This window comes from Emydura macquarii, unplaced genomic scaffold (genome assembly GCF_026122565.2).
Source record: "Emydura macquarii macquarii isolate MOO-44397 ecotype Brisbane River unplaced genomic scaffold, CSIRO-AGI_Emac_v2 contig_3328, whole genome shotgun sequence".
NCBI lineage: Eukaryota > Metazoa > Chordata > Testudines > Chelidae > Emydura > Emydura macquarii.
In genome coordinates this window covers 4,969,673-4,995,737 of record NW_027133465.1, presented here as the reverse complement: position 1 = coordinate 4,995,737, position 26,065 = coordinate 4,969,673, and the positions used below count along the sequence as shown (strand labels likewise).

Here is a 26,065-nt window from a genome sequence, read left to right as displayed (position 1 = left end):
TCTAACCTGTTTAAATGATTTTTAACTTGTTGTTTCCCTATTTTAGCCTCAGATCCTACCTCATTTTCACTGGCGTTCACTCTGTTAGACGTCCAGTCATGGGTGAAAACTGAACCAAAAAAGTCATTTAGGACTTCTGCTATTTCCACATGTTCTGTTATTGTGTTTCCCTCCTCACTGAGTAATGGGCCTACCCCATCCTTGGACTTCATCTTGCTACATTCTGTTTGTAGAATGTTTTCTTGTTACCGTTTATGTCTCTAGCTAGTTTAATTTTGTTTTGTGCTTTGGTCTTTCTTATTTTGTCCCTACATACTTGTGTTGTGTATAGTTGTCCTTTGTAATTTGACCTAGTTTCCACTTTTTGTAGGATTCTTTCTTCAGTTTCAGACCATTGCAGATCTCTGGGTTAAGCCAGGATGGTTTCTTGCCATACTTCCTATCTTTCCCACGTAATGGGATAGTAGTAACTGCAGTGCCAAGCACCTCAGTTACACTCACACAGGTGTAACTGTATTGGCCTGAGGAGAGCGATCCCCGATTTACACCAGTGAATGAGAAAACGGAATCAGGACATGAAAGTTCCTTCCAAGGCAATGCTGCTGTTCTCAGACAGCCACTGGGTGGTGCTACAAAGCAACAAAGCCCACACAATGCTGCTGACTGCTGAGCAGAGAAAGAGCTGGGAAAACAGTGGACTCCTTCAAAACCGTCTCTGCCCTGCAGAGGCTGGGAGACCCGCCCAGGTCACAGAAAGAGTCAGAGCGAGGAGGAAAAGCTTTTATTATGTATGCTATGGTAGCACCTGCCTGGGCGCTGCGCTTTGAAGTCATAAGAGAGAGTCCCCTGCCCTAAAGGGTTCGCAATCATACAACAGGTACACGAGACAAGCAAAGGGAGGGAATGGCATGGACGCCAAGTATCACAGGCAGGTTTCTGCACAAAGGAAGGCCAAGATTTTCAGGCGTGACTAGTGAGTTCTCTGTTGAAAGGTTTCGCAAAACACGGAGCCACCCCCCTTTTGGAAAGCAGGCTCCTGAAATCCCTCACCCCAAATCACTAGTCACTGTTGAAAATGTTGACACGGACCTTGAATTCAGGTGATCTGGGTGCTATTTCTGCCTCTGCCCTTGACTTGGGGCCTAGCCTCAGCAGGTCTCGCTGTTCCTCTATCAATACAATGGGGATAATGAGCCTTCCTTTGCTTTGCAAAGGGCTCTGCAACCTATGGAGGGCAAGCATCATGCAGCCAGCGTAAGCGCTGAGTATTCTCGCTGTACGGTTGGCTAGGTGACGGATACACAAATAGCTAGCAAGCTGAGCACGGCCAGCCTAATTTACTGAAACAAATAGAGCTGGCATTTGCTCCTCAGTCGAGCCCCGGAAAGGCAGCGCAGGCTGGCGTCCCTAGCCCTCCCCACTACAGTGCTGAGTTTGTGTACAATGAGTTCATTTAACACAAGACGATTAGTTAGCAATGGGCCCAAACCCATCCCAGAGTACAGGGCGTGTCCTTCGCCTCTCCTTCCTTCTTGCCCCTGTACTGACATAACAATATCCACCCTTCGCCTATGAACTCAATGGGCCCAAACCATCCCAGAGTACAGGGCGTGTCACTCCGGGCCAGCCTAATTTACTGAAACAAATAGAGCTGGCATTTGCTCCTCAGTCGAGCCCCGGAAAGGCAGCGCAGGCTGGCGTCCCTAGCCCTCCCCACTACAGTGCTGAGTTTGTGTACAATGAGTTCATTTAACACAAGACGATTAGTTACTCCTGGAAGATTAAAAATGGCTTCTAATCCTCCCATAACCCAGCAGCAAACCAGACACGTTCATACAATTGAAGGACCATTTCATTCCCCAGCAGTCTGTGGTTTGGAAGAAGGTGAAAGAAGCGGCCAGTTTGCTCTGCCCCCTGTTATTTTAGAAAGTGGTTTTAAATGCTCCCGAAAGCCGAGATACGATCAATGAGCGGGTTGGTTGCTGCAGGAGGGAGGGAAGGGCTGGTGTATGCACCTATTTTCTTGGTGTCTGAGTGAAATTAACTCACCACATGCATGCAGTTACTTGCCTGCCGGTACCTGGCTGTGCAGTTTTGCCATTGCAAGCTTCAGGCACGTGAACTTGGGCTTGTGGCACTGCAGAGCTGTCACTGGGGTACATCTTCACTGCCGGCGAATCTCCGAGGTAAGTGTAAACAAGCCCAGGAAGTGCTGCCCTGGCTGCGATCACACTAAAGCAGAGTGACCAAGGTGGGACTTCTATAAAAAACCAGGGGCAATTCGGTAAGTGAGGGGTCTGGGACCTACCCGTCCCCTGGGGGTGGACCCGTAGGCCATGCCCGTATCTTGATTCCGAATCCTGGTGAGTTTAGGAGAACTTCTTCGAGTGGGGAGTGAAGGAAGCAGAGAAAAACAACCTGAAATTCATCCCTGAGGCGTACGGAGGGTGTCTGGCGCCCGGGGAGCCAAGCCTACATTGCGGCCCCCTCCCCCCTGGCCTCTCATGCCCCCCCATGCTGGGCATCCCAGTGTCACCCCTCCAACTGCCCCAGGGAGGGGAGGTCTGTACCTGCGGGGTGGGGCGCAAATGCAGGCTTGGCTTTGCCGTCTCCCCATCCACACACTTACCCGGCACGCGGCACCCGCCTCTCCTCCTGCAGTGGCAGTGCCACAGCCCAGCACCGACTCTGATGGGGCGGCCTGGCAGAGGGAGCGCTATGTCAGCCCTTCACAATGGGCGGGGGGGGGGCAGGAGGCTGAGGGCCCCCCCCAGGCCAGGCAGTGAGGCCGCCCCCATCGGTGCCAAGCCGTGGGGCTGGAGCGGCCTTGGTGGGTAAGTGCGCTCCGGGCCAGCCCTTCATGACGGACGGAGGGCGCAAGCTTCCTGCGCCCCCTGCCTCTTGCCCATCGTGAAGGGCCGGCCCCCGGCAGGCTGGTGCCCCCCCCCTTTCGGTACGCCACTGATTCACCAGCATGCACAGAAAACTCTTGAATGGCAAGGCAGTCGCAGCTTCCTGGCTTTGAATCCTGAGCCTGCCCCTTGGGGGAACAGAAAGTGGCTCCCGCCTTCTCCCACATTCTGGTCCCCTGCGGGAGGACCCCTGATGTGCAGCCACAGCTGAGTGCTGGAGGTGGGGCTGGCAGGCAGCTGTCCGCAGGTTGTCAATGAGGTGGGGCTGGCAGGCAGCTGTCCGCCGGTTGTCAATGAGGTGGGGCTGAGGCAGCAGCAATGGGAAGCAATGGGAAGGGCGAGGCCCTGATGGGTGTATCGTGATCGGTGGAACTGGAGTCGAAGGGGCCCCGGAAGGGCTGTCCTGTTACTAGGACAGGACACCAGGGGAACAGGGAGTCGATCTGGAAGCACCTCACTGAGCCAGGCTGCCAGACTAGAGCAGGGCACAGAGTTTGTCCATCTCACCCTGCAGTCAGCTTCACTCTTTGCTAACGAACCAGTGGCTTCAACGGGCACGTAGGAACCGCTGCTGTCCATCCGCCACTCAGATTCCCTGCACACAGCCCCCTCCCTTCCACACACATCCACTCGCGTCCCCCACACACTCGCCCCACACACACGGCGGGCCCTCTATTAGGAAGCGGTATTGTCCGGTGGTTACAGTGAGAGATTCGCTCTCAGGACCCCCGGGCTCTGCCACTTGCTCGCTGGGAGGCCACGTCACTTCACCTCTTCTTCTGCACCTGCTCTGTAAATGCAGGGGTGATAACACCACCTTGCAGAATGAATGCTTTGAGCTCTTACGCAGAAAGTCCCCGGCAAAGTACAGAAGCCAGCACGTGCCTGGTGAGATTGAACTTTACGCCTACCAGCCTTAACGTTGCCTGCATACAGCAATTTCTTGGAAATAAAAACAAACAAACAAAATCCACCTCCAAATTGACTGGTACCTTGTTTCAGCCAGACACCATTTGACGAGAGCAAGCCATTAAACCCGGACAGCAAGGGGGAGAAAATGGAACCCCCGTCAGAACCAGAGCGGAACGGATGCAAAGACGTGGGAAGCATGGACTCTTCTGTAATCAGCTACTTTATGCTGAGCAAACCCATCTGTTAAATTCTTGTCTTCAGATTCTGGTATCAGAAACAATGTGTACAGTGGCGGCCATCTTGCCAGTTTTACACAGGGCAACTAGAAAAGTTGACCTCAGCAGATGCAACACCCCTTTCTAGGTCCCGCTACTTGCTAGAGGAAATATCTTGAGTACTGCAAATACTGGGGTTATCGAACTGCCAGCACCTACTTATCTAAGGTGATTGGCAAACCCTGAAAGGCCACCACTGTAAGTGGTGTCACTCTGGATTTTCACTTGTGTAACGGAGAGCATGATCTAGCCCACGTGTCTTCAGATAGCCCAGTTTAACCCTGTGAGGCTGCGATTCAGGGCTTTCCAGCCTGCATCTCACTCGTTCCATTGGTCATGCAGAAACCATGACTGGGGTTGCTTAAGATAATTGCGGCCCTGAGGCACAGCTGGATTTTTTGCGCTCTGACCAATGAACAGCCTAGTTTGATTGAAAACAAACGCACCCAGGAATTCTTTTCGTAATCCAGAACCTTTTGGCAGGAACTGTATAAAAGGGCAGCATTATCTGTAATTGAGGCAACTTGTAGAGTTGCCCGTGAAGATGACCATGAACCTTTTAATTTCTAACAGCCTTGGCCGTTCACTTTGTTTTTCATCTATTGCTGGAGAAGAAAGAAGGGCGCATGGGGTTACACAAAGTCAATTGACACAAAGTCATCTCTCCCTCCGTCAGCTTTTTCTGTATCACAGGAATAGGCCCCAGACTCTCTGGGGTACAGGGGAACATTGAAATCGGCCCTGAGTACGGCTAGCAGTGCACATAGCTGCATCACTCCAGGAGCAGATCCGAGAACGACCGGCGGCTCGGAATCACCATTCTTTTCCTGCTCAGGGAGGAATGTGCAAGACTCCCGCTCCTGAGTGAACACTCACGTCAACTCATATTTACTGGTTGCAGTTGTGTGGCCAGCTTGAAGCCTCATCGTAGGTTTGGAAGCCAGCCAGTCAGGGAGCCTCAACAATGTCATGTGACATAGGTGACCGGCCACAATTACAAAGAGCAACTACTTGAAGCGGTAGTCTCAACCCGCAGACAGAGATGTGTGCAGGCAAACCATTCATTGCAGGCCACACTGGATCAGACCAGTGGCTCATCCAGGCCACTATCCTACCTCCACCAGCAGGCAGAGCCAGTTGCCTCAGACTAGAGGAACATGCAACTGTGGAACAAACAGCCCATAGAGGAAATTCTCTCCTGACCCCCTCAGTTAGAGGTTGGCTTACGCCCGTATGCATGAATAATGAGCAGAATGTATCAACACTGAACCTGTTTGCAGATAATTCACTGACTTCAACATATAAATGCCTCCTGCTAATACATTTATCTCTGGCCCTTATTGCTATAGTACCAAGGTAGTTCGTGCTCTTTTAGTGTATTTATCCTCACAGCACCCATGTGAAATCAGGAAGAGTTACTCTCCCCCTTGTATAAAAGGGGAACAAAGGCAGCGTGAGACTAAGTGACTTGCCGAAGCTCATACAATTAGTTTGTGGTGGAGTAAGGTCTTAAACCCAGATCTCCTCAGTAATAGTCTAGCACCCTACCCACCCGCCCATCCTTTCTAATTCAGCCAGCTCCCTCCTTGATATCCTGTCACTGACATGGCTTGCCATTACAAAACCAGATGAAGCTCCCTTTGACACAGAGATGATCAAAAATTGCTAATGGAACATTTATCCATCCAAAAGTCCAGTTAAAAATATCTAAAAATCAGCAAAAAAAATAGATCTTTCAATCAAAAATGTGACCAAAGAAATTACAGGTAAATTCCCTTTTTTGATTGGAAACATGAACAAAAGAATCTCAGAAAAGTTCGTTTTTGATTGAAAACATGAACAAAAAAATTGGCGGAAAAATCAACTTTTTGATCAAAAACCTTCGATTTTGATCAAATTTCTTTTTGAAAAAAAACGAACAAACCAGAAATGAAACATTTTGATATGGTTGAGATGTTCCAAAGCATTTCAATCTTTCATTTTGAAATTGACTTCTCATTTAGAAATTTGTTTTATTTTAATTTTATATTTTTATATTATTTTATTATATCACTTTATTGTGTTTTATAAATTACACTACCAGTTACCAAGCTAATTACCAGTTGGATTACCAAACACAAATTATGCTTTTATTTTCATATTATAATTTTAAAATAACTAATTTCCCCATTTCGAAGCATAAAACAAAAACAGAAAAATAAAGTAAAAACTAATATAAAATAAAAATATAATGGACAAAAAGAGTCAAAATCATAATGAAATATTCCATTCTATTCAAATGAAATGTTTGGGTCCATCTGAAACAAATGTTTTCCCCTGACATTTCACTTTTTGGGAAATTTCAACTTTTTGTTGGCATTTCCCTTGGAACAGAAGTTCAGAATTTCACAAGCTCTGCTTTATCACCGCAAAATGTAGATTTTGCTTGCCTGTGCATGTCTGACTAGCCTGGTTTCCAATTTTGCAATCATTTGGTTATAATCATCAATCCAGGAGTGGGGCATTTAGGTACTACCATAATAGAATAGAGAAGTAAGACATCCAGAGGAGCCTCATTGTACTGTGACTTCAATCCTGTGCTCTGGTTCGAAGGCATGTGACTTGATGTGTATTGATTTTCATGCCCATTTATCATATTGTGCCGTATATGGCACACAGCTCTTGCATTTATTCCTTGGTTACTGACTTAAGCCTTATGCACCTGATGGTGCGGGAAGAACGCTGATGATGATACTGCTAAGTGATTCCTGCTTGTTTTGAAACCACTTTTTATGTAACTCTTCGTGCTGTACATATGTCATATGCTTTCCCTCACCCATCCCGAAGATCCTTGAATAACCTACAAGCTAACTCAGCGAGACTGAAATGAAACAAACTGAGCTGGAATTCGGTCTTGCTTTGCTCTTGTCTGACACTGCAACGGTCCCTGCTAGTTCACCCAAAGGCTTGGAAATCCCCTTGGCAGTGCCACCTTCAAACCATCCTTCAAATCAAATCACCGCTCCATCCACAGGGAAGCCTAACAGCTTTATCTCACCCTGGTCAGCATCTCAGCCCTTCTTGGAGCTGCCTGTCTGTATGGCTAGAAACAGAAGATGCAACAACGCAGGAGCAGGCTTGGCAAATCAATGACATGGTTCCGCCCCAGGAAGCTGTTGTGACCCGTCACAATTCTGCCCACCTCCCCTATTGCTCAGGTGGGTTGGGAGAAAGTGGCTTCAGCCCTTGAAAAGGTGCTGCTTAAGATCTTTGAGGCAGGGACTTTCTGTTCTGTGTTTGTACAGCACCTAGCACAATGGGGTCCAGGTCCCCGACTCAGGTTCCGAGATGCTACCACAATACAAATAACAATACCATTTGTGCCTGGCCAAATAATTTGGCCAGTGCATGGGTGGGAGAGAGCCAAGGCTCCTTCCATTGCCCACCTATTTGCATGTAAGGTTTAGTAACCCGAGAGCAGGGCTGCATCCACACCAGACTGAGACCCTACTCCCAGGTAGGCCAAGCAAGGAGGGGTGGCATGAAGTCACTGGGAGGTGGACGTGCTCAGCACCTCTGAACATCAGGCCACCTCTGCTGAAGAATCTAAATGTGGCCTTAGCTTGAGACACCCACATGGGAACATTTTGGCCCAAGCGATTTATCCAGGATCAATCAGCCTCCGACCGGGGAACAGAACGGAGACTCCCAGTGCCTTGCTCTGACCCTGAGACAGGCTGCCCCGGCATCAGGGGAAGGGGAACTTTTCAGCATCAGTCGTGTTCTGTAGCTGCCCTGGGATGAGGGAGAGGAGGGGGGTGTAGGACTGAGTGGACTCTCCAGGGGATCCCAAAGCCGCGGAGAGCAGTGGCCCAGGGAGGAGGGGATTGGGGAGGAGAAAAGGTTTGCTGTTGTCCTGTTGTTTAATGGAGCAGAGCAGGAAGTGGCCCACAGCCAGGTCCCCACTTGAATCACAGAAACATAATGCAAACGCAGCTCGGACAAGCACGCCGCGTGAAATATTACCAGTTCTGGCCTCCTTCTCCACGCGGGCTCACGCTCCAGCGGGAAAACGTGTTGTTTTCCCTGCTTTGGCTCAGGCTCCTGGGCTTCTCTGCCTCCAGACCAAAGGTTAAAAGGTGGAGTAGCAACAATTGGCTGGCAAACATCACGGCACCTCCTTCACCTCAGGCTCAGGAGAACAAAACAAAGACCTGATGAGGAGCTTGCATCTGAGAACAACCAAGGGCGGGGAGGGAGTGGCCAGTGGCCAGTGGTCAATTCTAAGAGCATTGTAGCTGAGGCCAGTACAATGCTTCCCTCAGAAACCCTGGCTGTGTCTTTTTACAGGGCACAGCCTGTGCGCCGCACGGCAGTCAGTGCCCCTACCTCTCTGGCCTGTGCTGGGTTCCCCTGGTCCTTGTGCCCCTGCATTTGGGGAGGAGGATAGTCTATCTCTATACGTATTATCAGCGAAGGAGAAGAGAGCAGACTGGCCGAGTGAAAGTGGACAAGCCAATGAGACCTGGGTGAGCTGTATCCTGGCTTTTTCCAACACGCAGAAGTGGGCCAGCAGGCCTCTGCTACCCAGCGTTATGTGTCATTTTAAGGATTTTGCATCTTCTGTTTCTTAAGAAAACCAGCCCTTGAAGAAAGGGGCATGGAATTAAACTTTGAGCTTTATTTTGATTCCTCTGAGGACTCTACCCACTGGCTTATAGTAGTATTTGGGGAAAGGGAGAAAGGGAGTGGGTCTAAAATGGAGTGATGTAATAGGATGAAATTTAGCACAGGATTGCATCAGATGATATCAGTCTCCTAACAGCAAGGTTCACTGGGCTGTGGAAAGTCTCCCAAGGAAAGAGGGTAAAGCCCACTAAACAGAGTAATTTCAAATTGCATTGGATAAAGCACCAGGGAATATTTTTGTAAGGAACAATCGCTCATTGTCAGGAGATGAACTAGCATGTCCCTTGACCTTGAATTCCTGTGGCTCTGCAAATATAGCCGGCAATGTTAATCTGGGACCCAGCACTGCTTAGCCTGGAAAATCTAACACGATCACAGCCATGGTGGGTTCTCAGGCCCCTGTATCTCCTGCCATCGGCTTGGCGTCCCTCAGGTCTGTTGGATACAAGAGGCAGGCACATCCAGACGGGGCTGTTTCTAGCTCACCATTTTCTTTTGCAGGTTGTTTTTCTGGAATGGGAAATACCTTGGGAGGGCCTGCAGAGCAGGAGTTCATTATTAAAAGCCACAACTCGTCCGAAAAGAAAAGATCAAGAGCAAATCCCACCCCACTTTAAAAGCAAACAAACAAACCAGCCAGTCAGCAAGAGAAGAGGTTCCCCTCCCTTCATCCACTCCGAAGGGCCTAGAGGACAAGAGTGTATTGCATAACGACTGGGTCATGCAATGTAAGAGATTAACTCCCTGCCCAGTATGTGAATATTGCGACCATGACTCAAACTTGACCCCGAGTCCGGTAAGAGATTGGACTTTGACAAAGAGGGGAAACAGGAATGTCTAAACATTAAAAAGAAAACGTCCAGGCACTAAGGAACTAGTTACTGTGTCTAAGAGTTCCCTTAATGAGAGGAAGGATCGGCCAATGGTTAGAGTGCTAACATAGAACAGAACTTGGGAGACTTTAGTTCAAGTCCATGGTCTGCCACAGATGTCCTGTGTGATCTCGGGCAAGTCTCTGTGCCTCAGTTCCCCATCTGTACAATGGGTCAATGCATTGCTGTATCTCACAGGGGTGTTTTGCAAAGCTAAATCCACTAAAGACTGTGAGGTGCGCAGATACTGTGGTAATGGGGTCTATATAAGTACCTAAGATACCAAGAAAACTATGAGAGTCAATAATCAAGCCAGTCTGAAAAGGAGCAGAGTTGGTGTGAATGTGAGCATCTGGTTTATTCATTCACCCAGGCCCCATTTCCAGCTGTGGATACTTGAGGTGCACATGAAAAAGTTGCTCACACATCCACTGTGTGCAGAATTGCTAATTACTATTATTATTACAGCAACACCCAGACTCCTGAACCAATATCAGGGACCCCGGGGCTACGGGCGATACACCTACACAGTAAGAAATGTCCCTGCCCCCAGGGTTTAATAATTTAAATAGGTGTAAACCATGCCTGCTCAGAGTTGCACTCCATCCCCCCCTCGTGATGGCTAGACCAGCGCTAGAGACTGATGAACCTACTACAGCCGGGGCTAAGAAATACACAATTTTTAGTTCAGGCAGAAGAGGCTCATGCATTAAGCTCCAGAGATCCCAGCTGCCAACGAGTGGAGTTACATAGGCACGACAAGTAGAGGATTTCGCTTTCACCCACAGCATGTCAGCAGAAGTTTGGGGACTGAAGCACTGATTGAGGCTGTTCTCGGTGGTGGCAGATGACAGAACAAGGTGCAATGGTCTCAAGTTGCAGTGCGGGAGGTCTAGGTTGGACATTAGGAAAAAGTTTTTCACTAGGAGGGTGGTGAAGCACTGGAATGGGTTACCTAGGGAGGTGGTGGAATCTCCATCTTTAGAGGTTTTTAAGCTGAGGCTTGACAAAGCCCTGGCTGGGATGATATAGCTGAGGTTAGTCCTGCTTTGAGCAGAGGGTTGGACTAGATGACCTCTGAGGTCCCTTCCAACTCTAATATTCTATGAGACCAAAGTCACACAAACAGTCTGTGACAGAGTGAGGGATTGAACACAGCTCTCCTGTGGCCTGCTCCAGTACCCTAGCACCAATGCTACCCTTTCTCCCCAGTCGCTCTGCTGAAATGCCTGTTTGCGCACCATGCCGGCAAATAACACAAGAACAGCCGATGAAATGATAGACATGGTGGGACTGCAGAACTGACCCATGCAGAATGTGGGGTCCCCTTGGCTTCTCTGGTCAGCTGACTCCACTTACCCACCCCTCTGGTGTGTCAGCCAATTGCCAAAATGTATGTCCCTGCAGCCTTTGCACTCACACCCCTTAGCCACTTCTGATGCAAAGGCTGCTGAGACATACTATGTGCAACCACCACGGGGAAGCTGACTTGGAATTCTCCAGCCAGGCCAAGTAATAGATGGGGCAGAGGGGAAGAAAGGTTTGCCAGTGATTTAGTGAATGTGCAGCTGCGGGTCAGACTGGGTGGAGGTATATCTGCTCTGGGGAAGCACGGTCCTTTCGCAACCACAAAGGCCTAAAGTTGGCACATAGTGTGCCGCCCACGCAGGGACCTGGATGTGCTCAGGCAGCTTGGCCACGTCTGCCCTGCCAGAACCAGGATCTGCAAGCTGGCTTTCCCTGGTGGGCCTGCGGAATTACGAAACCAGATCGGGATGAGGCTAAAGCACTGGGGCGTGGATGTAGATGGGTCTCATTGCACTGCAGGGTGAGCTGGGGCGGGCATAGAGAGAGAGAGGAAAGGAGACGCCAACAGTGTCGGGGGGGAAGAAGTGGACCCAATTTGAGCAGGGAGTTTGGCCCACTGTTTCTAGCACACTGCCTGCTTTTGGGCCACCCACTAGAGATGCCTGATTTTTAAAGGTGCTGAGCACCTGCCAGGGCCACTGGCCTCGGCTGGAGAGGTAGATGCTCAGTGCTTCTGTGTATCATGCCCAGTGCGCCTCAGGTTGGACATCCAGCCCTGGAGGCACCCAAAACGAAGGGACGCTTTATTGACCATGTGGCCCCAACAGTGGCGTACTCGGGGTCTCCGGCGCCCGGGGGCCAATACGTACATTTGTGCTCCACCCCATCAGTGGCAGCGGCAGCAGCAGCAGCAGCCCGTGTTTGTGGGGGCAGGTTTGCAGGCCCGTTTCCCGTACTCCCCCCCTGCTGTGGGAGTAACAGGACCTGATGCCCCTGGGCCACCTGGTGGGGTGGGTGTGGAGAGGGGAGGCCTGACAGGCTCTGGTCCCCGCAGCTCCCTCGTTGCGCCTAGCGCGGGGGCGGAGGGGCTGGGAAGACGCTTCCTCCCCCCGCAGCGGGAGCCCTCGGCCGCCGGCAGGCCTGAGCTGGGGTTGGCGCAGCCGCAGGGCCTTGGCCGCCTGTAACAGCGTGGGCAACTCCTGTGAGGGCTCGGCCTGTGTCCCCCCAGGCTGGCACCCAGGGGCATGGTCTCCCCTCCTCCCCCCTTTGGTACACCACTGGGTCCCAAAAAGAGGAGAACTTCGGCTGGGCTCTGTTTATAACCCTGAATGCCGGAAGGGTAACTTTAGTCCGTAGGATGCTCTTGCTGCCACTGAAGATGTGGGGAAACATTTTTCTCTTAGGGATACATCCTCTATATGGACCCAATCCACAGCCCACTGAGCTTAATGGGTGTTTTCCACTGACTCCAGTGGCCTTTGGATCTGGCCCTGCATGAGGAAAACTATATGGGAATAGATATTCCAGCTGATAGCATTAGAAAACACCAGGATTTTCATTCTGGTTCAGCTCCTGCCAGAAAGGAACCTGCAAAGAAAACAAATGATACAGCAACGGATAGCGCAACTCTAAATGCAGCAGCTAAAAACAGGCGTGCAATAAAAATAGAATAAATCACAGGGAAATCTCAAAGGCAAGCATTGCCTGAGAGCGATAAGCAACCAGAAATAATGAGAACGTTGCGCAACCAGGGATAAATTAACTGCACGGGAATCAGGATTGTTCGGTTATATTGGGTCCACACCTCTGGCTGCGGCAGGTTTGTTCCCTCTAGTGTCATTTGTGTTGTGTCCAGTCTTAGGTGGTCCAAATGGACTATTCTTGGGGTTCTGGTTGCTCATACTGCTAAGAGGAGCCAGGCGTGTGTATCCCAGAATGGAAAAGGTTGAGAACCACTCGCCAATTCCACCGTCTCATAAAGCTCATTGCAATGAAATTCCTCCCAATATTCAGCCTACATAATGTATGTCCTGGGCCCACCATCAGTCCTAGCCCTTTTCATCACCGGGGTGAGCTCCTGACCCTGCTGAAGCAATGGCAAAACTCCCCAGAAGGGCAGGATTTCACCTTTAATGTTTACACCCTTGAAATGCTTTTGCATAACAACATCCTTCTCTTGTCATTCAGCCAAAATATCAAGATTTTAATCTTTCTTTATCAGTCGCTCCAGCTCCCAATCATATTTCTGTTCTGCCTCTGATTTGCCAGGATGCTTTGGCTGTGGTGGTACCTAGTACTGAATGTGCTGTCCAAGGCATCATGTCCCCAAGGATGATGAAAGCAGGACTTTCCATCAGCTGTGGTGTCTCTATTAATACTATGATTTGTATTTCGGTAGCATCTCAAGGCTCCAAGTAGGTCAGGGCGTTATTACACAGATACACACACACACACCATCAGCTCTTGCCCTGAAGAGTTTACAATCTAAATAGACAAGAGACAAAAGTGGGTGGGGGTGTCTGCCCATTTACAGATGGGGAACTGATGCACAGAGAGGTTAAATGACTTGCCCAAGCACACACAGGGGAGCCTGTGGCAGAGCTGGGAATCAAACCTAGTCTCCTAAAGCCTAACAGCATCCAAAACTGTGCTGCCCAAATTTGCTGTCCTCTATCACAGCTAGGTTTGTTCTTCAGCATTCCTGCTTTCTATTGCATAGCAATCTTTGAGATTCGTATTCCCCATCATCTGCTTGTCTAAACTGGACCTCCTTCCAGGAACTGCGCCCTGTACCTTACTCTCCTTCCTTCTCTTCTGGTCTGTGATAAAGATCAGTTCTCTTTGCATAACATTTTTAAAATGTTCATTTTGCAGAATGTGGGCTAATGAGGAGCGCATGAGGAAAGAGGCAATAGCACTTATGAGAACAGAGTGTTAGTTAAGGGGCTGGACTCACCTCAGGCGATCTGAGTTCAAATCCTGGCTGTGTAGCCATGGACAAGTTGCTTCTGGCCAACTTTTCAGAAATGTTCGCTAACTATGGGTGCCCAATTAGAGACACTTGTTCTTGATTGTCAAAGTGTTGTGGATCCACGTCTCACCCTGTGAGCGAGTGTTATTAGCGATGGATGTAGGTTGCAAAATACAGAGTGTGAGCAGCTAAAGTCCAGGAGTGTGGAGTAGAGATTTTGATTTGGAGTCATCTCTAATTATTAGAGGGTCAGACCGAGGTCACACAGGACCAGATTTTCAAGTGCTCAGCACCCATGAAGGGCCAGATTTTTAAGAGCTTAACATCCATCTAAGCATCTAGGTAAAAGGACAGATTTTCAAAAGAACTTAGCTCTTATTGTGATGCATACAGCCATCCAAATGCTGACATCTTCTAAAAATCTGTGGCACAGCCAAGATTACAAACCAGATCTCCCAGCCCTCTGTTCTAACTATTAGACCAAGATACCTCCCATGGCTCCAATTTACCTGCCTCCACTATTCCCCTTCAGATTCAGGTGGAAATGGTCTTCACTTCCTCTCCTAAGCTGTTCTCTAGTGTAGCTGTGGCCCATTAAACAGCTGCTGAGCATCCCCCAGAGATGACTAAATATCAGTGATGTCCAAAGCAACTCTTAGATCTAGATTGCCTATCCATTTAAAAACTACTTGGGGAAGATGAAAGGCCTTATATAAATGTACGTTAGTTATAGACAACAAAACTAGGATGCCCAAGACTCAGTGAATCATGGAAATGTCCCTGGTTACTTAGTAAATCAACAATCCAATCCCTTTTCTTGATCATCACTTGGGCTCTGCAGCAAAGGGACTTTTTGTTCACAACCTCACCTCGTTAGGAGATGGTGCATGACTGGGTACATGTGCACTGTCAATAATACTCAGGGACAGATGGAAAATTAGCCACAGTGTAAAAAATACCTCTTATGACCTACCTGCTGCTGCTGCTGCTGGCTTTCTCCAGGAGAATTAATTAGCTGTCCTGCCATTAGAATAGCACCAAGGAGTGACTTGATGTACTCAGAGGCAGCAGAGTGGATAATGCTCGTGGGGCCTGATTCTCTGTTAGGCAAAGGGCGGAGGTGAAAAGGGCTCTATACTGAGTGGCAATGGATCGTGAGAATAACCCGTGCAGGGCTGGGCTGAGGGTTTTACACCAGCCTTGCTCCCAGCCTCCCTGAGCTTATCCACAAAGCCTCTCTCCCCTGCCTTCAGTAGGGTGACCATACGGCCCATTTTGGCTGGGACGGTCCCTTTTTTGAACCCTGTCCCGGCCGCCCCGACTTTTTTTTGTGTGGCAAAACTGGGCATTTATCCCGTTTGCTCTTGCCAACTTGATCGGTCCAAAAAGTCTGTCCAAAAAGTGGGGTGCGGGGCAATGTGCCTGGGGGGCGAGGGGGAGGAAGAGGAGCTAGTGGTGATGCAGCCCCACGCAGGGGGACAGGCACGGCTTGAGTGAGCAATGGCGCCAGGCCCACGCAGGGGGGGCAGGCAGTGCTTGGGCAAGCAGCGACACCAGTCCCACACAGGGAGGGGGACAGGGCTCTGGCGAACGGCCTGGGCCAGCCCCACAGGGGAGAAAGGGGGCTTGGACTAGTCCCACGCAGTGTCCCATTCTCACTTTGGGAAATATGGTCACCCTAACCTTGGGCGCCTATCACAGACCCTGCTGGGCTGCCTGCCGTGCGCATGTGAGCTCTTGAGGAGTTTCTGTCCCCTGGGAGGTTTTCCCCGTAGATTTTGTCCTGCTCCTGTCTTAGTTCTCTGCAGCACGCATAGTCACTCCTGAAGCGGAGCAGTAAGTGACGCTAACTGTGCAGGCAACGGGAGTGGGACTGGGTGACTCAAGGAACAGGGAGCAGGGAAGGAAGTATTTTTGCTGCCAGGCCACTGGGGGTATGTCTATCCTGCAATTAAAAACCCACGTGCCGGCTGACTCAGGCTGGCAGGGCTGAGGCCAAGGGGCTGTTGAATTGTGGTGTAGACGTTCCGGTTCTCAAATGGCTCAAGGTAGATCAGCTGAGTGCCCACGGCACAGTCCAGGCACCCTTCGAATGACTGCCCTATAGCGTCCCCTGCCACATCATATGACTCTGCTTCTCCTGCAGTCTCCAGATAAAAGTATCCCCCGACCCACAGTTCTCCAGCTAAAAACATACATCCCTGACACCCTCTCCTCCGTCCGGGAAAGCCCGGAGAACAGCCAGCCCGTGCAACACATCCGGATGGCTATCAAATCCGGGCCCGGTTCAGATACTTGGTGGCTCTAGAAGTGAAAGGGAGGAAAGGGGAGAATGTCCTTCCCCCTGTTTCCAAAAGCTGTCCCAGCTGGTAGGGATGGAATGGCTGAGCTAGGCTGGAGCTGAACTAATCCAGTGGCTCCTGGCACCAGCTGATGATCACACCGGTGAAGGGGGACAAGGATGCCCTTAAAGGGGCAGATGCCCCTGTCCCTGAAGCTGTCCCAGCAGGTGAAAGGTGGGGAGGGGACTCAGGATCCACTAAAAGTTAGACGCTCAAGGCAGCTGTGTGTGACATTTATCCCTTAGCCAGCCCAGCGGGGGGGAAGCACTTTCCAGAGCAGGCACCGAATGCTATGGTGAGCAGTTCATGTGTACCTGGTCATTACCAACTGGGAATCAAACCTGGGAGCTTAATGCATGAGCTGAAAGACAGGCCAAGCATGTAGCAGGTTCATCAAGCGCTAGTTGGTCTAGCCACTCCTAGAGAGGGATAACGTGCCAGACCAAGAAGCACACTTGTACCCGGTCTGCACTGCTACTCCCACGGTCATGCCCCCTAGAAAAGCTGCTTCTGCTGGTGCTAGAGCAACCGTGGGAAAGTTACGGCCAATTCTCAAGGCAGATGAGACACCCGAGAATGTGTTTCTAGCCCAGATACAGCTGAGCGCCACCTGCAGGTGGCCGTGGCGATTTTTCAGCCCTTTTCCAGCCTATTAAACCATTTTCCTCCCTCTCGAATTTGAGAGCCCCCCCTACCATGCCGGAGAAAGTCAGGCATGCCGAGGTGTTGCTAGGAATTCAAATTGCACCCCCAATCTTTTGTCCTCTTATAGCCTCATCCCAGAGGGCCTTGGTCTTAAAACAGAGCAGGAGCACGGCACCGCTGGGGATAGGACACAAGGACCCAGATCCTCAAGGATGTTTAGGTGCCTACCACCCACTGATTTCAGTGGGAGTGAGTGCCTAAATACTTCTGAGGATGTAGGCCTACGTGCACAAATTCCTTTGAGGGTCTGGGTCAAGAAGCCTTCCCTGCATGCCTCCGAGAGCTTCGGAGGATAAGGGCCGCTCACTGTTAGCACCCCCGAGAGGGAGGGAGATAGCACCACACAAGGAAAAATCATGACTGTTCTCTATGGCGAATGCCCGGCCAGCAGCTCGAGGATTTAGTACAAACTCCTGACTCTGTCTGTGTTATGTCTCCCCATCGGCAATTGCATCTCCAGCTGGTGAAGACGGCGGAGCTGGATCCAAGTAAGAACTACGTGGTCGGCTTCCATCCCCACGGGGTCCTGGTGGCTGGTGCCTTCCTCAATTTCTGCACTGAGGCAACGGGGTTTTCGGAGCTGTTCCCGGGGATGACCCCTCACCTGATGATGCTGACCCTCTGGTTCAGGGTCCCCTTCTTCAGGGACTACCTTCTGAGCGGCGGTAAGCAGGGCCGTAGCGCGGTGGCAGAGTATGAGCGGCCTCTCCAGGTGGCAGTGATAATGGCACGTAGGACCTCAGCCCTCTGGGACAGAGTGAAAAGCTGGAGATTTTGGAAGTCACACTGGGGAGTCTATTTGTTGTACTTTGCCATAAGCATGTGCCCAGCCCAGGAGAGGAGGGGACACAGAAGAAAAGCTCTGTAGAGCCTTGAATACTCTGTCCTTCCTTCTCTCCTCTCCCCTCCCCACTTTCTCTGTTTAACTTCTCGTCGTTCTTTATTAGCTCTGTTACAGTAGCACTTAGAGGCCTCAGTCAAGATCAGGGTCCCATTGTGCTAGGTGCTGTACAACCACATCATGCAAGACAAGCCCTGCTCCGAAGAGTTTACAGTCTAAATAGACCAGAGAAAGACTTCCCCATTTTGCAGATGGGGAACAGAGGCACAGACAGGCGAAGTGACTTGCCCAAGGTGACCTAGAGAATCTGCAGCGGAATAAGGATTTGAACCCCCATCTGTTGTGTCCCGGCCTAGTGTCTCAGCTATGAGACAACCCGGCCTCTGTTCATGCATTGCTCGTTATGTGAAACAGTTAAAAAAAAAGCACCTTTATGTAGATTATTTCACAGCCACCAACACACACTGATGCGAGCCTGTACAACTTCAAAGCTGAGGGCACAGCTGCACGGCATCCGCTGATTTCAAAGGGAGAACGCTGCTCACAAGCAGAGCTAAATCCTACATGTGCTGGAAGGAGAATTTAATTCTTGCGCATACAAATCACATACAGGCTAGAACTTGCCCTTACTATGAAAGGGGGAGAAAAAACATCTCTGCTGCTACTGCTGGGAAACAGCTGCCAGGGCGACACGATGAAAATAACAAAGCCTCATGCTACAGATCTACATCTACACTGCAAAAAAACTCCACAGCAGCAATCTCAACTGAAGCAGACACTCGCTAAAAATAGCAGTGTAGCAGTTCCCACTCGGGCTGGAGCACTTTGCCGTGTAGACGTACTCAGAGACAGAGATAGAATCCTGGAGAGTGGGGAGGGAACAGGCAGGGTAAAAAAAGAGGCAGATGAAAATAATACACTGCACTTTCCATCTGAGCACTCACAGCGCTTTACGAAGGAGGTTAAGTGTAACTGAACAGATGGGGAAACTGAGTCAGAGCGCTCATAGGTACGATTTCCACAGGAGGCCAATGAAAGTTAGATCCTCAAACCCCCCTAGTAACATCCAATCGAGTTGGGCACCTAACTTCCTTTGTAAATCCCAGCTTAAGTGACTTGCCCGAAGTCTCTCTGTGAGTCAGAGAAGGACTAAAATGCAGGTTGCCTGACTCTCAGCCTGGTGGCCTGGTCACTCACTTTTTAAAGAGACGTAAGAGGGAGACAGAAACCCAGGAGGTTCACCAGGGCTGACACCATCTGCATTGGCTCCGTAGGTGACGATAGGGTTTCTCATCCCACCAAATCATGTAGGGCCCCAGCCAGATCCCATTTGAGTCCGTGGCCAAACTCCCACTTATGTCGACCAGAACTGCGTGCCAGCCCATCTTTGTCACTGCCTTCTCCGAAGCAATGCCCCCTGTTTCTGTTTATTCATGACCAGCAGGGAGGCTTTTAGATCCCCGTCCAGTAAAGACGTAAGCATCTGCTTTGCGCTAGGCACCCAAATAGTCTCACTGACATCAGTGGCAGGATTCACACACAAAGTTAAGTGCCTGTGCAAGTGCTGTGCTGGATCAGTTCCTAGGTGCTTGCCCAAACCCTTCACGCCAGCTGCAGCCGTGCTTTCAAGGTGCTGGAGCAGCAGATTCTGCCCTGCCCCTGACACCAGAAAGTACCCACTGTAAATGAGCTGGCAGAAAGAGCACCAAGGTTTTGGGGTAGGGACTGAGTGAGCAGCTGCTCCCCAGAATGTCAGGACTGGCCTGTTGGATAAAGGCAGCAACAGTCCCCAGGATATTCTTGTTATGTTAAATCCTGGGAAAGTGCTTGTATTCAGAGAGAAATCAGCACGGGATACAGACAGATGCAAACCCATGAAAAGTCTTCATTGAACTACACTAAAACCAGCCAGGACTGGCTGAGCTATCCCCTAATAGTCTAACTCTATTGCTATGGCAACAAGCTAAGCTCGGTTGCTACAGCAACCAAGGCAATAAGGCAAGACACAAAATACACAACATTTCTAGTACCGCCTTTTTAACCTATTCCTTTGTCTTCCGCTGCCTGTGATTCCAGAAGCTAATAATCACGTAAGTACTGATGTCTTCCACCATGATGCCTCCTGCACCAGGAACATTCTCCTTGCGCACATCTGCCAAACACTTTCTCTCACCGCCAAACCCCTCCTTAAAACCCATCTCCCCAAGCAGTCGTTTTCCCCAGCTTCTGCCTTTAGTGACCCACGGACCCACCCCCTGCAGAAATGGGGCCCTAAGTTTTGCCTCTGTTTTGCCTTGTCTTATTTAGACTGGAGACTCTTCAAGGCGGGAACAGGCCTTACCTACCTCCAGTAGATACCTCTCCACGGGATCTCATTTCAAGGGACACCCCTCATTTCAGCCCCAGAGTCACCCACCTTCCATGCAAATGTGGTGCCTACCCTTCTGTTGTTGAGAAATGATTTACATCCGTGATACAGTAGCCTGACCCTGACGCTGCAGAGAAAGGGATAGCTCCCATGTGTGTTAAATCTCCTGCACTGGTCCCGCACGTTGGGTCACTGTCACAGGCTGAGACTGAGTCCACATTCCCTGTCCCCCTTTTGGGGTTTGGGAGGCTGGAAAGGGCTGGATCAACTTCTGGTGCTGTAGACGAGAGGCGGAGGAAGTGCCTTCAAGCACCTTTGTGAAGCTGTACCAGTAGCGATGTCTGAATGACCGGCCCATCGTAATTGAGGCTTTCAGGGTCAAGTGTCTCTTCTTGTCTCTTCCCCACCCAGGCCTCATCCCGTCCGACAAAGACAGCGCTTCATACGTGCTGAGGAGGCGGGGAGGTGGGAACGTGCTGGCCATAGCAGTGGGAGGGGCCCAGGAGGCCCTGGATGCGCGGCCCGGAGCCTTCACCTTACTGCTGAAAAACCGAAAGGGGTTCGTCAGATTGGCCATCGAGCATGGGTAACGCTGGGAGCCCCGTCCCTGCCCTCACGCATGCACCGCAGCAATGGCAGGGAGACAACGCCCCTCTGCTCCCACCGGTGGCAGGGTCATTCCCCTTCCAGTTCCACAGCTGGAAGGAGAGATGGGGCTGGCCGGAGAGGACCGGGATGGACGCTGGCTGTGGTGCCTCTAACAGCCGGCTCCAAAGCCTGTTGGTACATGTGGGAGTCTCTCCACGGGCTTTGGTGCAAGACCCCGAGTGGCCTTTGGCTCAGCTTGAGGCCGGCATCGCGTTCATAAAACGACTCCCTAGGCAGCTCTGCCTCCTTTGATGTACCGGCTAGCAGAACTGTTCCACTCCCCCTGGCGTGCTGTGCAGACCCCGCTTTCCCAGAGGAGCAGGCCCAGCAGGGCGGCGGCACCCCCGCCTTATCGCCTGCCCAACGGCAGAGCGTGAGTTTGTGCTGAGTGCGGAGCTCGGCTGGCTCGTGGCCCCGCACAGAGAGAGCTCCCTGCCCCGTGCCGCTTCCGTTGGCGTGCTACACTCGCGCTGCCCGCCGTGTCCCCGTTCTGCCTCCGCAGGACTCCGCTCGTCCCCGTGTTTTCGTTTGGAGAGAACGAGCTGTTTGACCAGGTCGACAACCCAAAGGGCTCCTGGCTGAGGCGGACGCAGCACCGCCTTCAGCAAATCATGGGCATCTCCCTCCCCCTCTTCCACGCCCGGGGTATGTTCCAGTATAGCTTCGGGCTGCTTCCATACCGACGGCCCATCTACACCGTGGGTAAGTTTGTCCTCATCCCAAGGGTGGTGGGCTGTGATTGCGCTCAGGTTGTTACAGGGCAAGTCACCAGCTAGCGCAAGGTGGTGCCTTTTGACACAGCCCCGTGCAAGGGGTAGTGCTTACGCTACATCAACCCAAGAGCAGCCCTAAGTGTCATTGTTACTCAGAGACGCACAGTTCCTTCCCCGGCTTTCTCCCTGGCTCTGGGGAGGAGTTAAGGATTTGCTGCCGCCTTGTACAAACTAAGCCCTATGTCTAGGGCACTGTTACCTGACCAACTGGGATTTGATATGAGTGTAATTGACACAACACCTGTTCACTAATGACAGCCAGGCTTTCATTACCACACTTATAAGAAGAGCCCCCCGGAACCAAAAGTCCAGTATATAATAGCTGCAAAAGCTATTTTCCTCATCAATGCAGACACGAGGCAGTGGTTTCAATTCTTGACAGCTTGGATCCGTAGTCTCAGAAGAAAGCGGGGCAAAATGACAGTTGTGCTGTGTCTGGAATGACTTCTCAGCTTTGAAGCACATTTTCTAGTGGGATTGTTGCTTCCCTCTTTAAAACTCTTAACTTCAGTGTTTTCCAAGCATTTGTGGTATTTACATGAGAGAACAAAGGAAATCCACACAAAAACAACAGGGGAAAGACCGACACGTTTCTAAGAAGGTGTTAACCACCTGCATTTTGTTTAATCAACAATCCTGTACTTGTGTGTCACAAAGTTCCACCCTTCCCTAACAAAAGAGGGTTGGGGGCTTGCTGAGATGAAAATTGAATAATACCTCAGGTGGGACCCATAAGAAGAAAGGCTCTAAAGGTATCCTGGAAAAATATGGAGCCACTGAGATATAGATGAGTTAATTACAGAAAATAATTTCATTTGGGAGGCTGCTCAGTCAAGAGGGGCCATTCATCATAGGAAAGGCAGTTACCCTGATGAAATACCAGACATGGTTAAAGAAGAAAACAGCACATGTGTGATGCAATAAGAAGCAATCACTTCTTTGCAGAAAGGCATTGCAGACACCACCATACCTTTGCAATATGCGTCTTATTAGTACTATTTAGTAGTTTAATTTTATAAGTAGGCCCAACCTAGCTTGAATTTCATAGTCCCCAGGCACCTGCTCCTGGAGTGAAGTGATGACAACAGAATCTCAGCTTCCATTAAAAAAATTATAGTTTGAGCCCTCATGGAAGCAAAGAAATGCTTGGAAATGTGACCCAAATGTAATTGATGTCTGCCTGAGTCTGCAGACAGCCTAAAACTATAGCTCCAAGAGGCATGAACTGATCCATTCATCTGAACGCAGAAACATGCTGCCTCCCCCAAGGAGGGTACAGCTATGTCATAGGGATGGGGCTATAGGGTGCTTTGGTTCAGCTCTGAACTGATCTGGGACTTTGTGTCACACTAAGTGGATTGTTTCTTCGTCCTCCAGCCAGTTCCACAAGCAGATCAGAGATGGAACAAATCTGCAGCCTCACAGAGTTTACGGGTTTTTTTAAAAGGACCAGCATTCTGTTCAGAGCAGAAGCAGCTGAAAAAGCTAGTTAAATACCCCACAAAGACCCAGTAGGAGTTAGGTACTTAAATATCTTTGAGGATCTGGGCCTCGGCAAACAAACTGCAGAGACAGATGGTTCCTAGCATGCGAGTCAGTGTGTGTGGCCAAATTTCAGTGGCATTCAGTGAAATTGCATCTGCTTTTGGATTTGGCCTACTGAGCTCAGCCGACATTTGTTAGTCTAATTAAAGGGGATGTTTGAAAAGGCCCAGGCTGACCCGTGCTGATTGGGTTTGACAGCCTGCAATTACTCCTAATTGTTTTACCGCTTGTTTGGATCCTCTCAATGGTTTTAGTTGCACTCACACCCCCATCTTCGGGGCCTTAATTAGCTAGATGAACAGCAACCTAGAACTCATTGCAGCCTGACAAACAAAATTAGAGCGAAGTTTGGAAGGACAACAGATAACCCCAAGGCCTTCCTGTCTTCCTTGTTCCAGCGTAAATTGCTTCTTGCGGAGGGAGGGCACTTGTTCACATTGCTAGAGTCCCTTCGGCTGGGTCCGCATCTTTCTTTGATTGTAATGGAGGTTAGGAGCCTAAACACCTTTGAGAATCTGAGCATTAATCTCTCCAGGCAGCTCATTTAGGCCAAGTTTTTAAAAAGGGAGTAATGATTTGAAGTGTTTAAAAATCAGTTTCAAGCCCCGCGAACGGCCCTGATTTTCAGCGGGCGGCTGTTTAGCACTGTCTGAAAATCAGGCCCCCTTAAGGTGCATCTCCAGTTGGGTGCCCAAAAATGGAAGCACCCAAAATGACCAGTGCATTTTGAAAATCTTGGCCTCTGTGGCTATGTCGACACCGCACTAAAACACCACGGCTGGATCGGGTCTGCTGCTTTGGGCTGGCGTGGCTGGGGCTATGGGGCTATAAAGTTGCAGGGTAGACATTCGGCCCGAGACTGGAGCCCAGGCTCTGGGAACCTCCCCCGATGAGGGGTCCAAGAGTCTGGACTGCAGGCTGGGTCCGAACATCTGTCCTGCAATTTTACAGCCCTCCATCCCCACCAGCCCAAGTCAGCGGAGATGGGTCAGCGGCGGGTGTCTCGCCGCAGTGTAGACATACTCTGTGTGCCCTGGGCCTGCCTCCTGGGGCTCTTTATGAACAGCTTTGTAGATAAATCCAGTTTATGAAAAAGGGGGAAAGCTTTTTTGGTCATAGCCACCGTGCTCCCCCAGGTCTTCACTGGGCAAGAGCCAGGGCCGGCCTTAGGGAAAAGGACACCCTGGGCAAACTTGTATTGTGGCACCGCGGGTGCCCTGCCTCACTCCACCCCCATCACCCTCCATTGCCCCTGCCCCCGCAGACTCCCTGGGCTCCTCCCTGTCCCCACAGACACCGCTGCCCCTCCCCCTCCCCAGTGCTAAATTTGTGATGAAAGAGATTCAGCCACATGAGCCCCGGCACAAATTCAGCCCTGGCGGGTAGTCGGAGAGTGGCAGCTAAAATCAGAGTGGCACGGTGTGGTAATGCCACCCTTCCTTCTGCGCTGCTGCGGGAGACAGCCCTGCCTTCAGAGATGGGCGCTTGGCCAGCAGCTGCCGCTCTGTCGTCTCTCAGGCCGGGCTACTCAGGGAGGAGTTTCTGAGCCCCGGGGCTCCCCCAGCCATTTCCCCCGACCACTGTGCCCATGGGAAGGGGGGACCCTGGGGCTGGCCCACTGGCTCTGCTTGGGAAAGCCCTGCTGCCTGTGCCTCACCCCCAGGCTGGCAGCTCCGGGTGGTATCGCCAGCCCCAGGCAGGGGCTCAACCACACTCATCCCCGCCCTGGCAACCTAGGGGCCCCGCCAGCTTGCAGCACTCAAATGGTGCCCCCGCGACCACAGCGCCCCGGGCGGTCACCTGCATCACCCACCCCTAAGTCCAGCTCTGACAAGGGCCAAGATTCCAGAGGCAGCTTGTGGCTTCACTGAGGTCTTTTCTCTATGTTTTAAAACAAATAGGTTACTCCAGAGGTGCCCAGTCCTAGTGACAGCAAGGGCTGTGTGGGTGGTTTGCCAGGAGCCCCAATGCCACATCTCATTGATCTCAAATGGCTACCACCTGCTGTAGCGTTTCCTGTTACCCACAGATAACGTTACCTCGCACTTTTCATCCACAGATCTCAAAGCACTTTACAATGAAGGTCAATATCATTATCCCCATTTTACAGATGGGAAAACTGAGGCACAGAGAGGCGAACAGACTGGCCCAAAGTCACCGAGCAGAGCTGGGACGAGGATCCAGGTCTCCTGATTTGTAGTTCAGTGCCCTATCAGCTAGGCCCCGCCACCTCCCAAGTACAAGTCCCAACATACAGTATTCCATCTTGATCCTTAGCTTCTGTTCAACTGGAACATTGTGTACTGGAGCCTAGGGTCTCTAGGGGCCATAGCTCTGCATTAAGGATGAGGGTGGCATCAGGATGTACATAAGATATATTTTCTCCTAAAGCACATAGGATGTACTTTCTCCTAATGCACATAGGATTACTTTCTCCTAATGTCTGTGTGTTTGTTTTCCAGTTGGGAAACCAATTCAGGTGGAGAAGAAGCACAACCCATCCCAAGAAGAAGTTGATCGAGTACATCAAACGTACATTGATGAACTGTGCAAACTCTTTGAGGAGCATAAATCTAAATACAATGTCCCAGAGGACAGGCATCTTGAATTTATATAAACCAGGCCACCCTATTTGTTTATATTGGGCAGGGGCCTGATCCCAAAGTTCAGCTCCACATTTCTCCAACATCTGAAGCGTTCGGAACCTAAGGTTTGGATTCAGCCCTCTATAAAGCAAGGGGCCAGCTGCAGACTCGGGGTTTGAGTTTCCGCAACGGTTGTGTGTGGTTAGATCCAGAGTTTGAATTTAGACCCATCTCTAGTTTACACTAATACCGTACAGTACTTCCTCCAGTTTCTCACACTTTATAATGTCATGATCACTTGGTAAGAGATTGTCAAATAAATATCCCAGCAGTATTAAAA

At 50.5% G+C, this 26,065-nt stretch overlaps 1 protein-coding gene across 1 annotated transcript in view; it reads left to right on the top strand.

Annotated features, from left to right (window-relative positions):
* The window catches only part of MOGAT2 (monoacylglycerol O-acyltransferase 2), a 41,740-nt gene extending 15,983 nt beyond the window's left edge, over positions 1-25,757 (top strand). Inside the window, exons 3-6 of the mRNA XM_067533205.1 lie at positions 17,426-17,630; positions 20,586-20,760; positions 21,325-21,524; positions 25,603-25,757. Of these exons, the coding sequence (XP_067389306.1) occupies positions 17,426-17,630; positions 20,586-20,760; positions 21,325-21,524; positions 25,603-25,757 (735 nt within the window). The remainder of the gene's footprint in view (positions 1-17,425; positions 17,631-20,585; positions 20,761-21,324; positions 21,525-25,602) is intronic.
* The last annotated feature ends 308 nt before the right edge of the window (positions 25,758-26,065 follow it).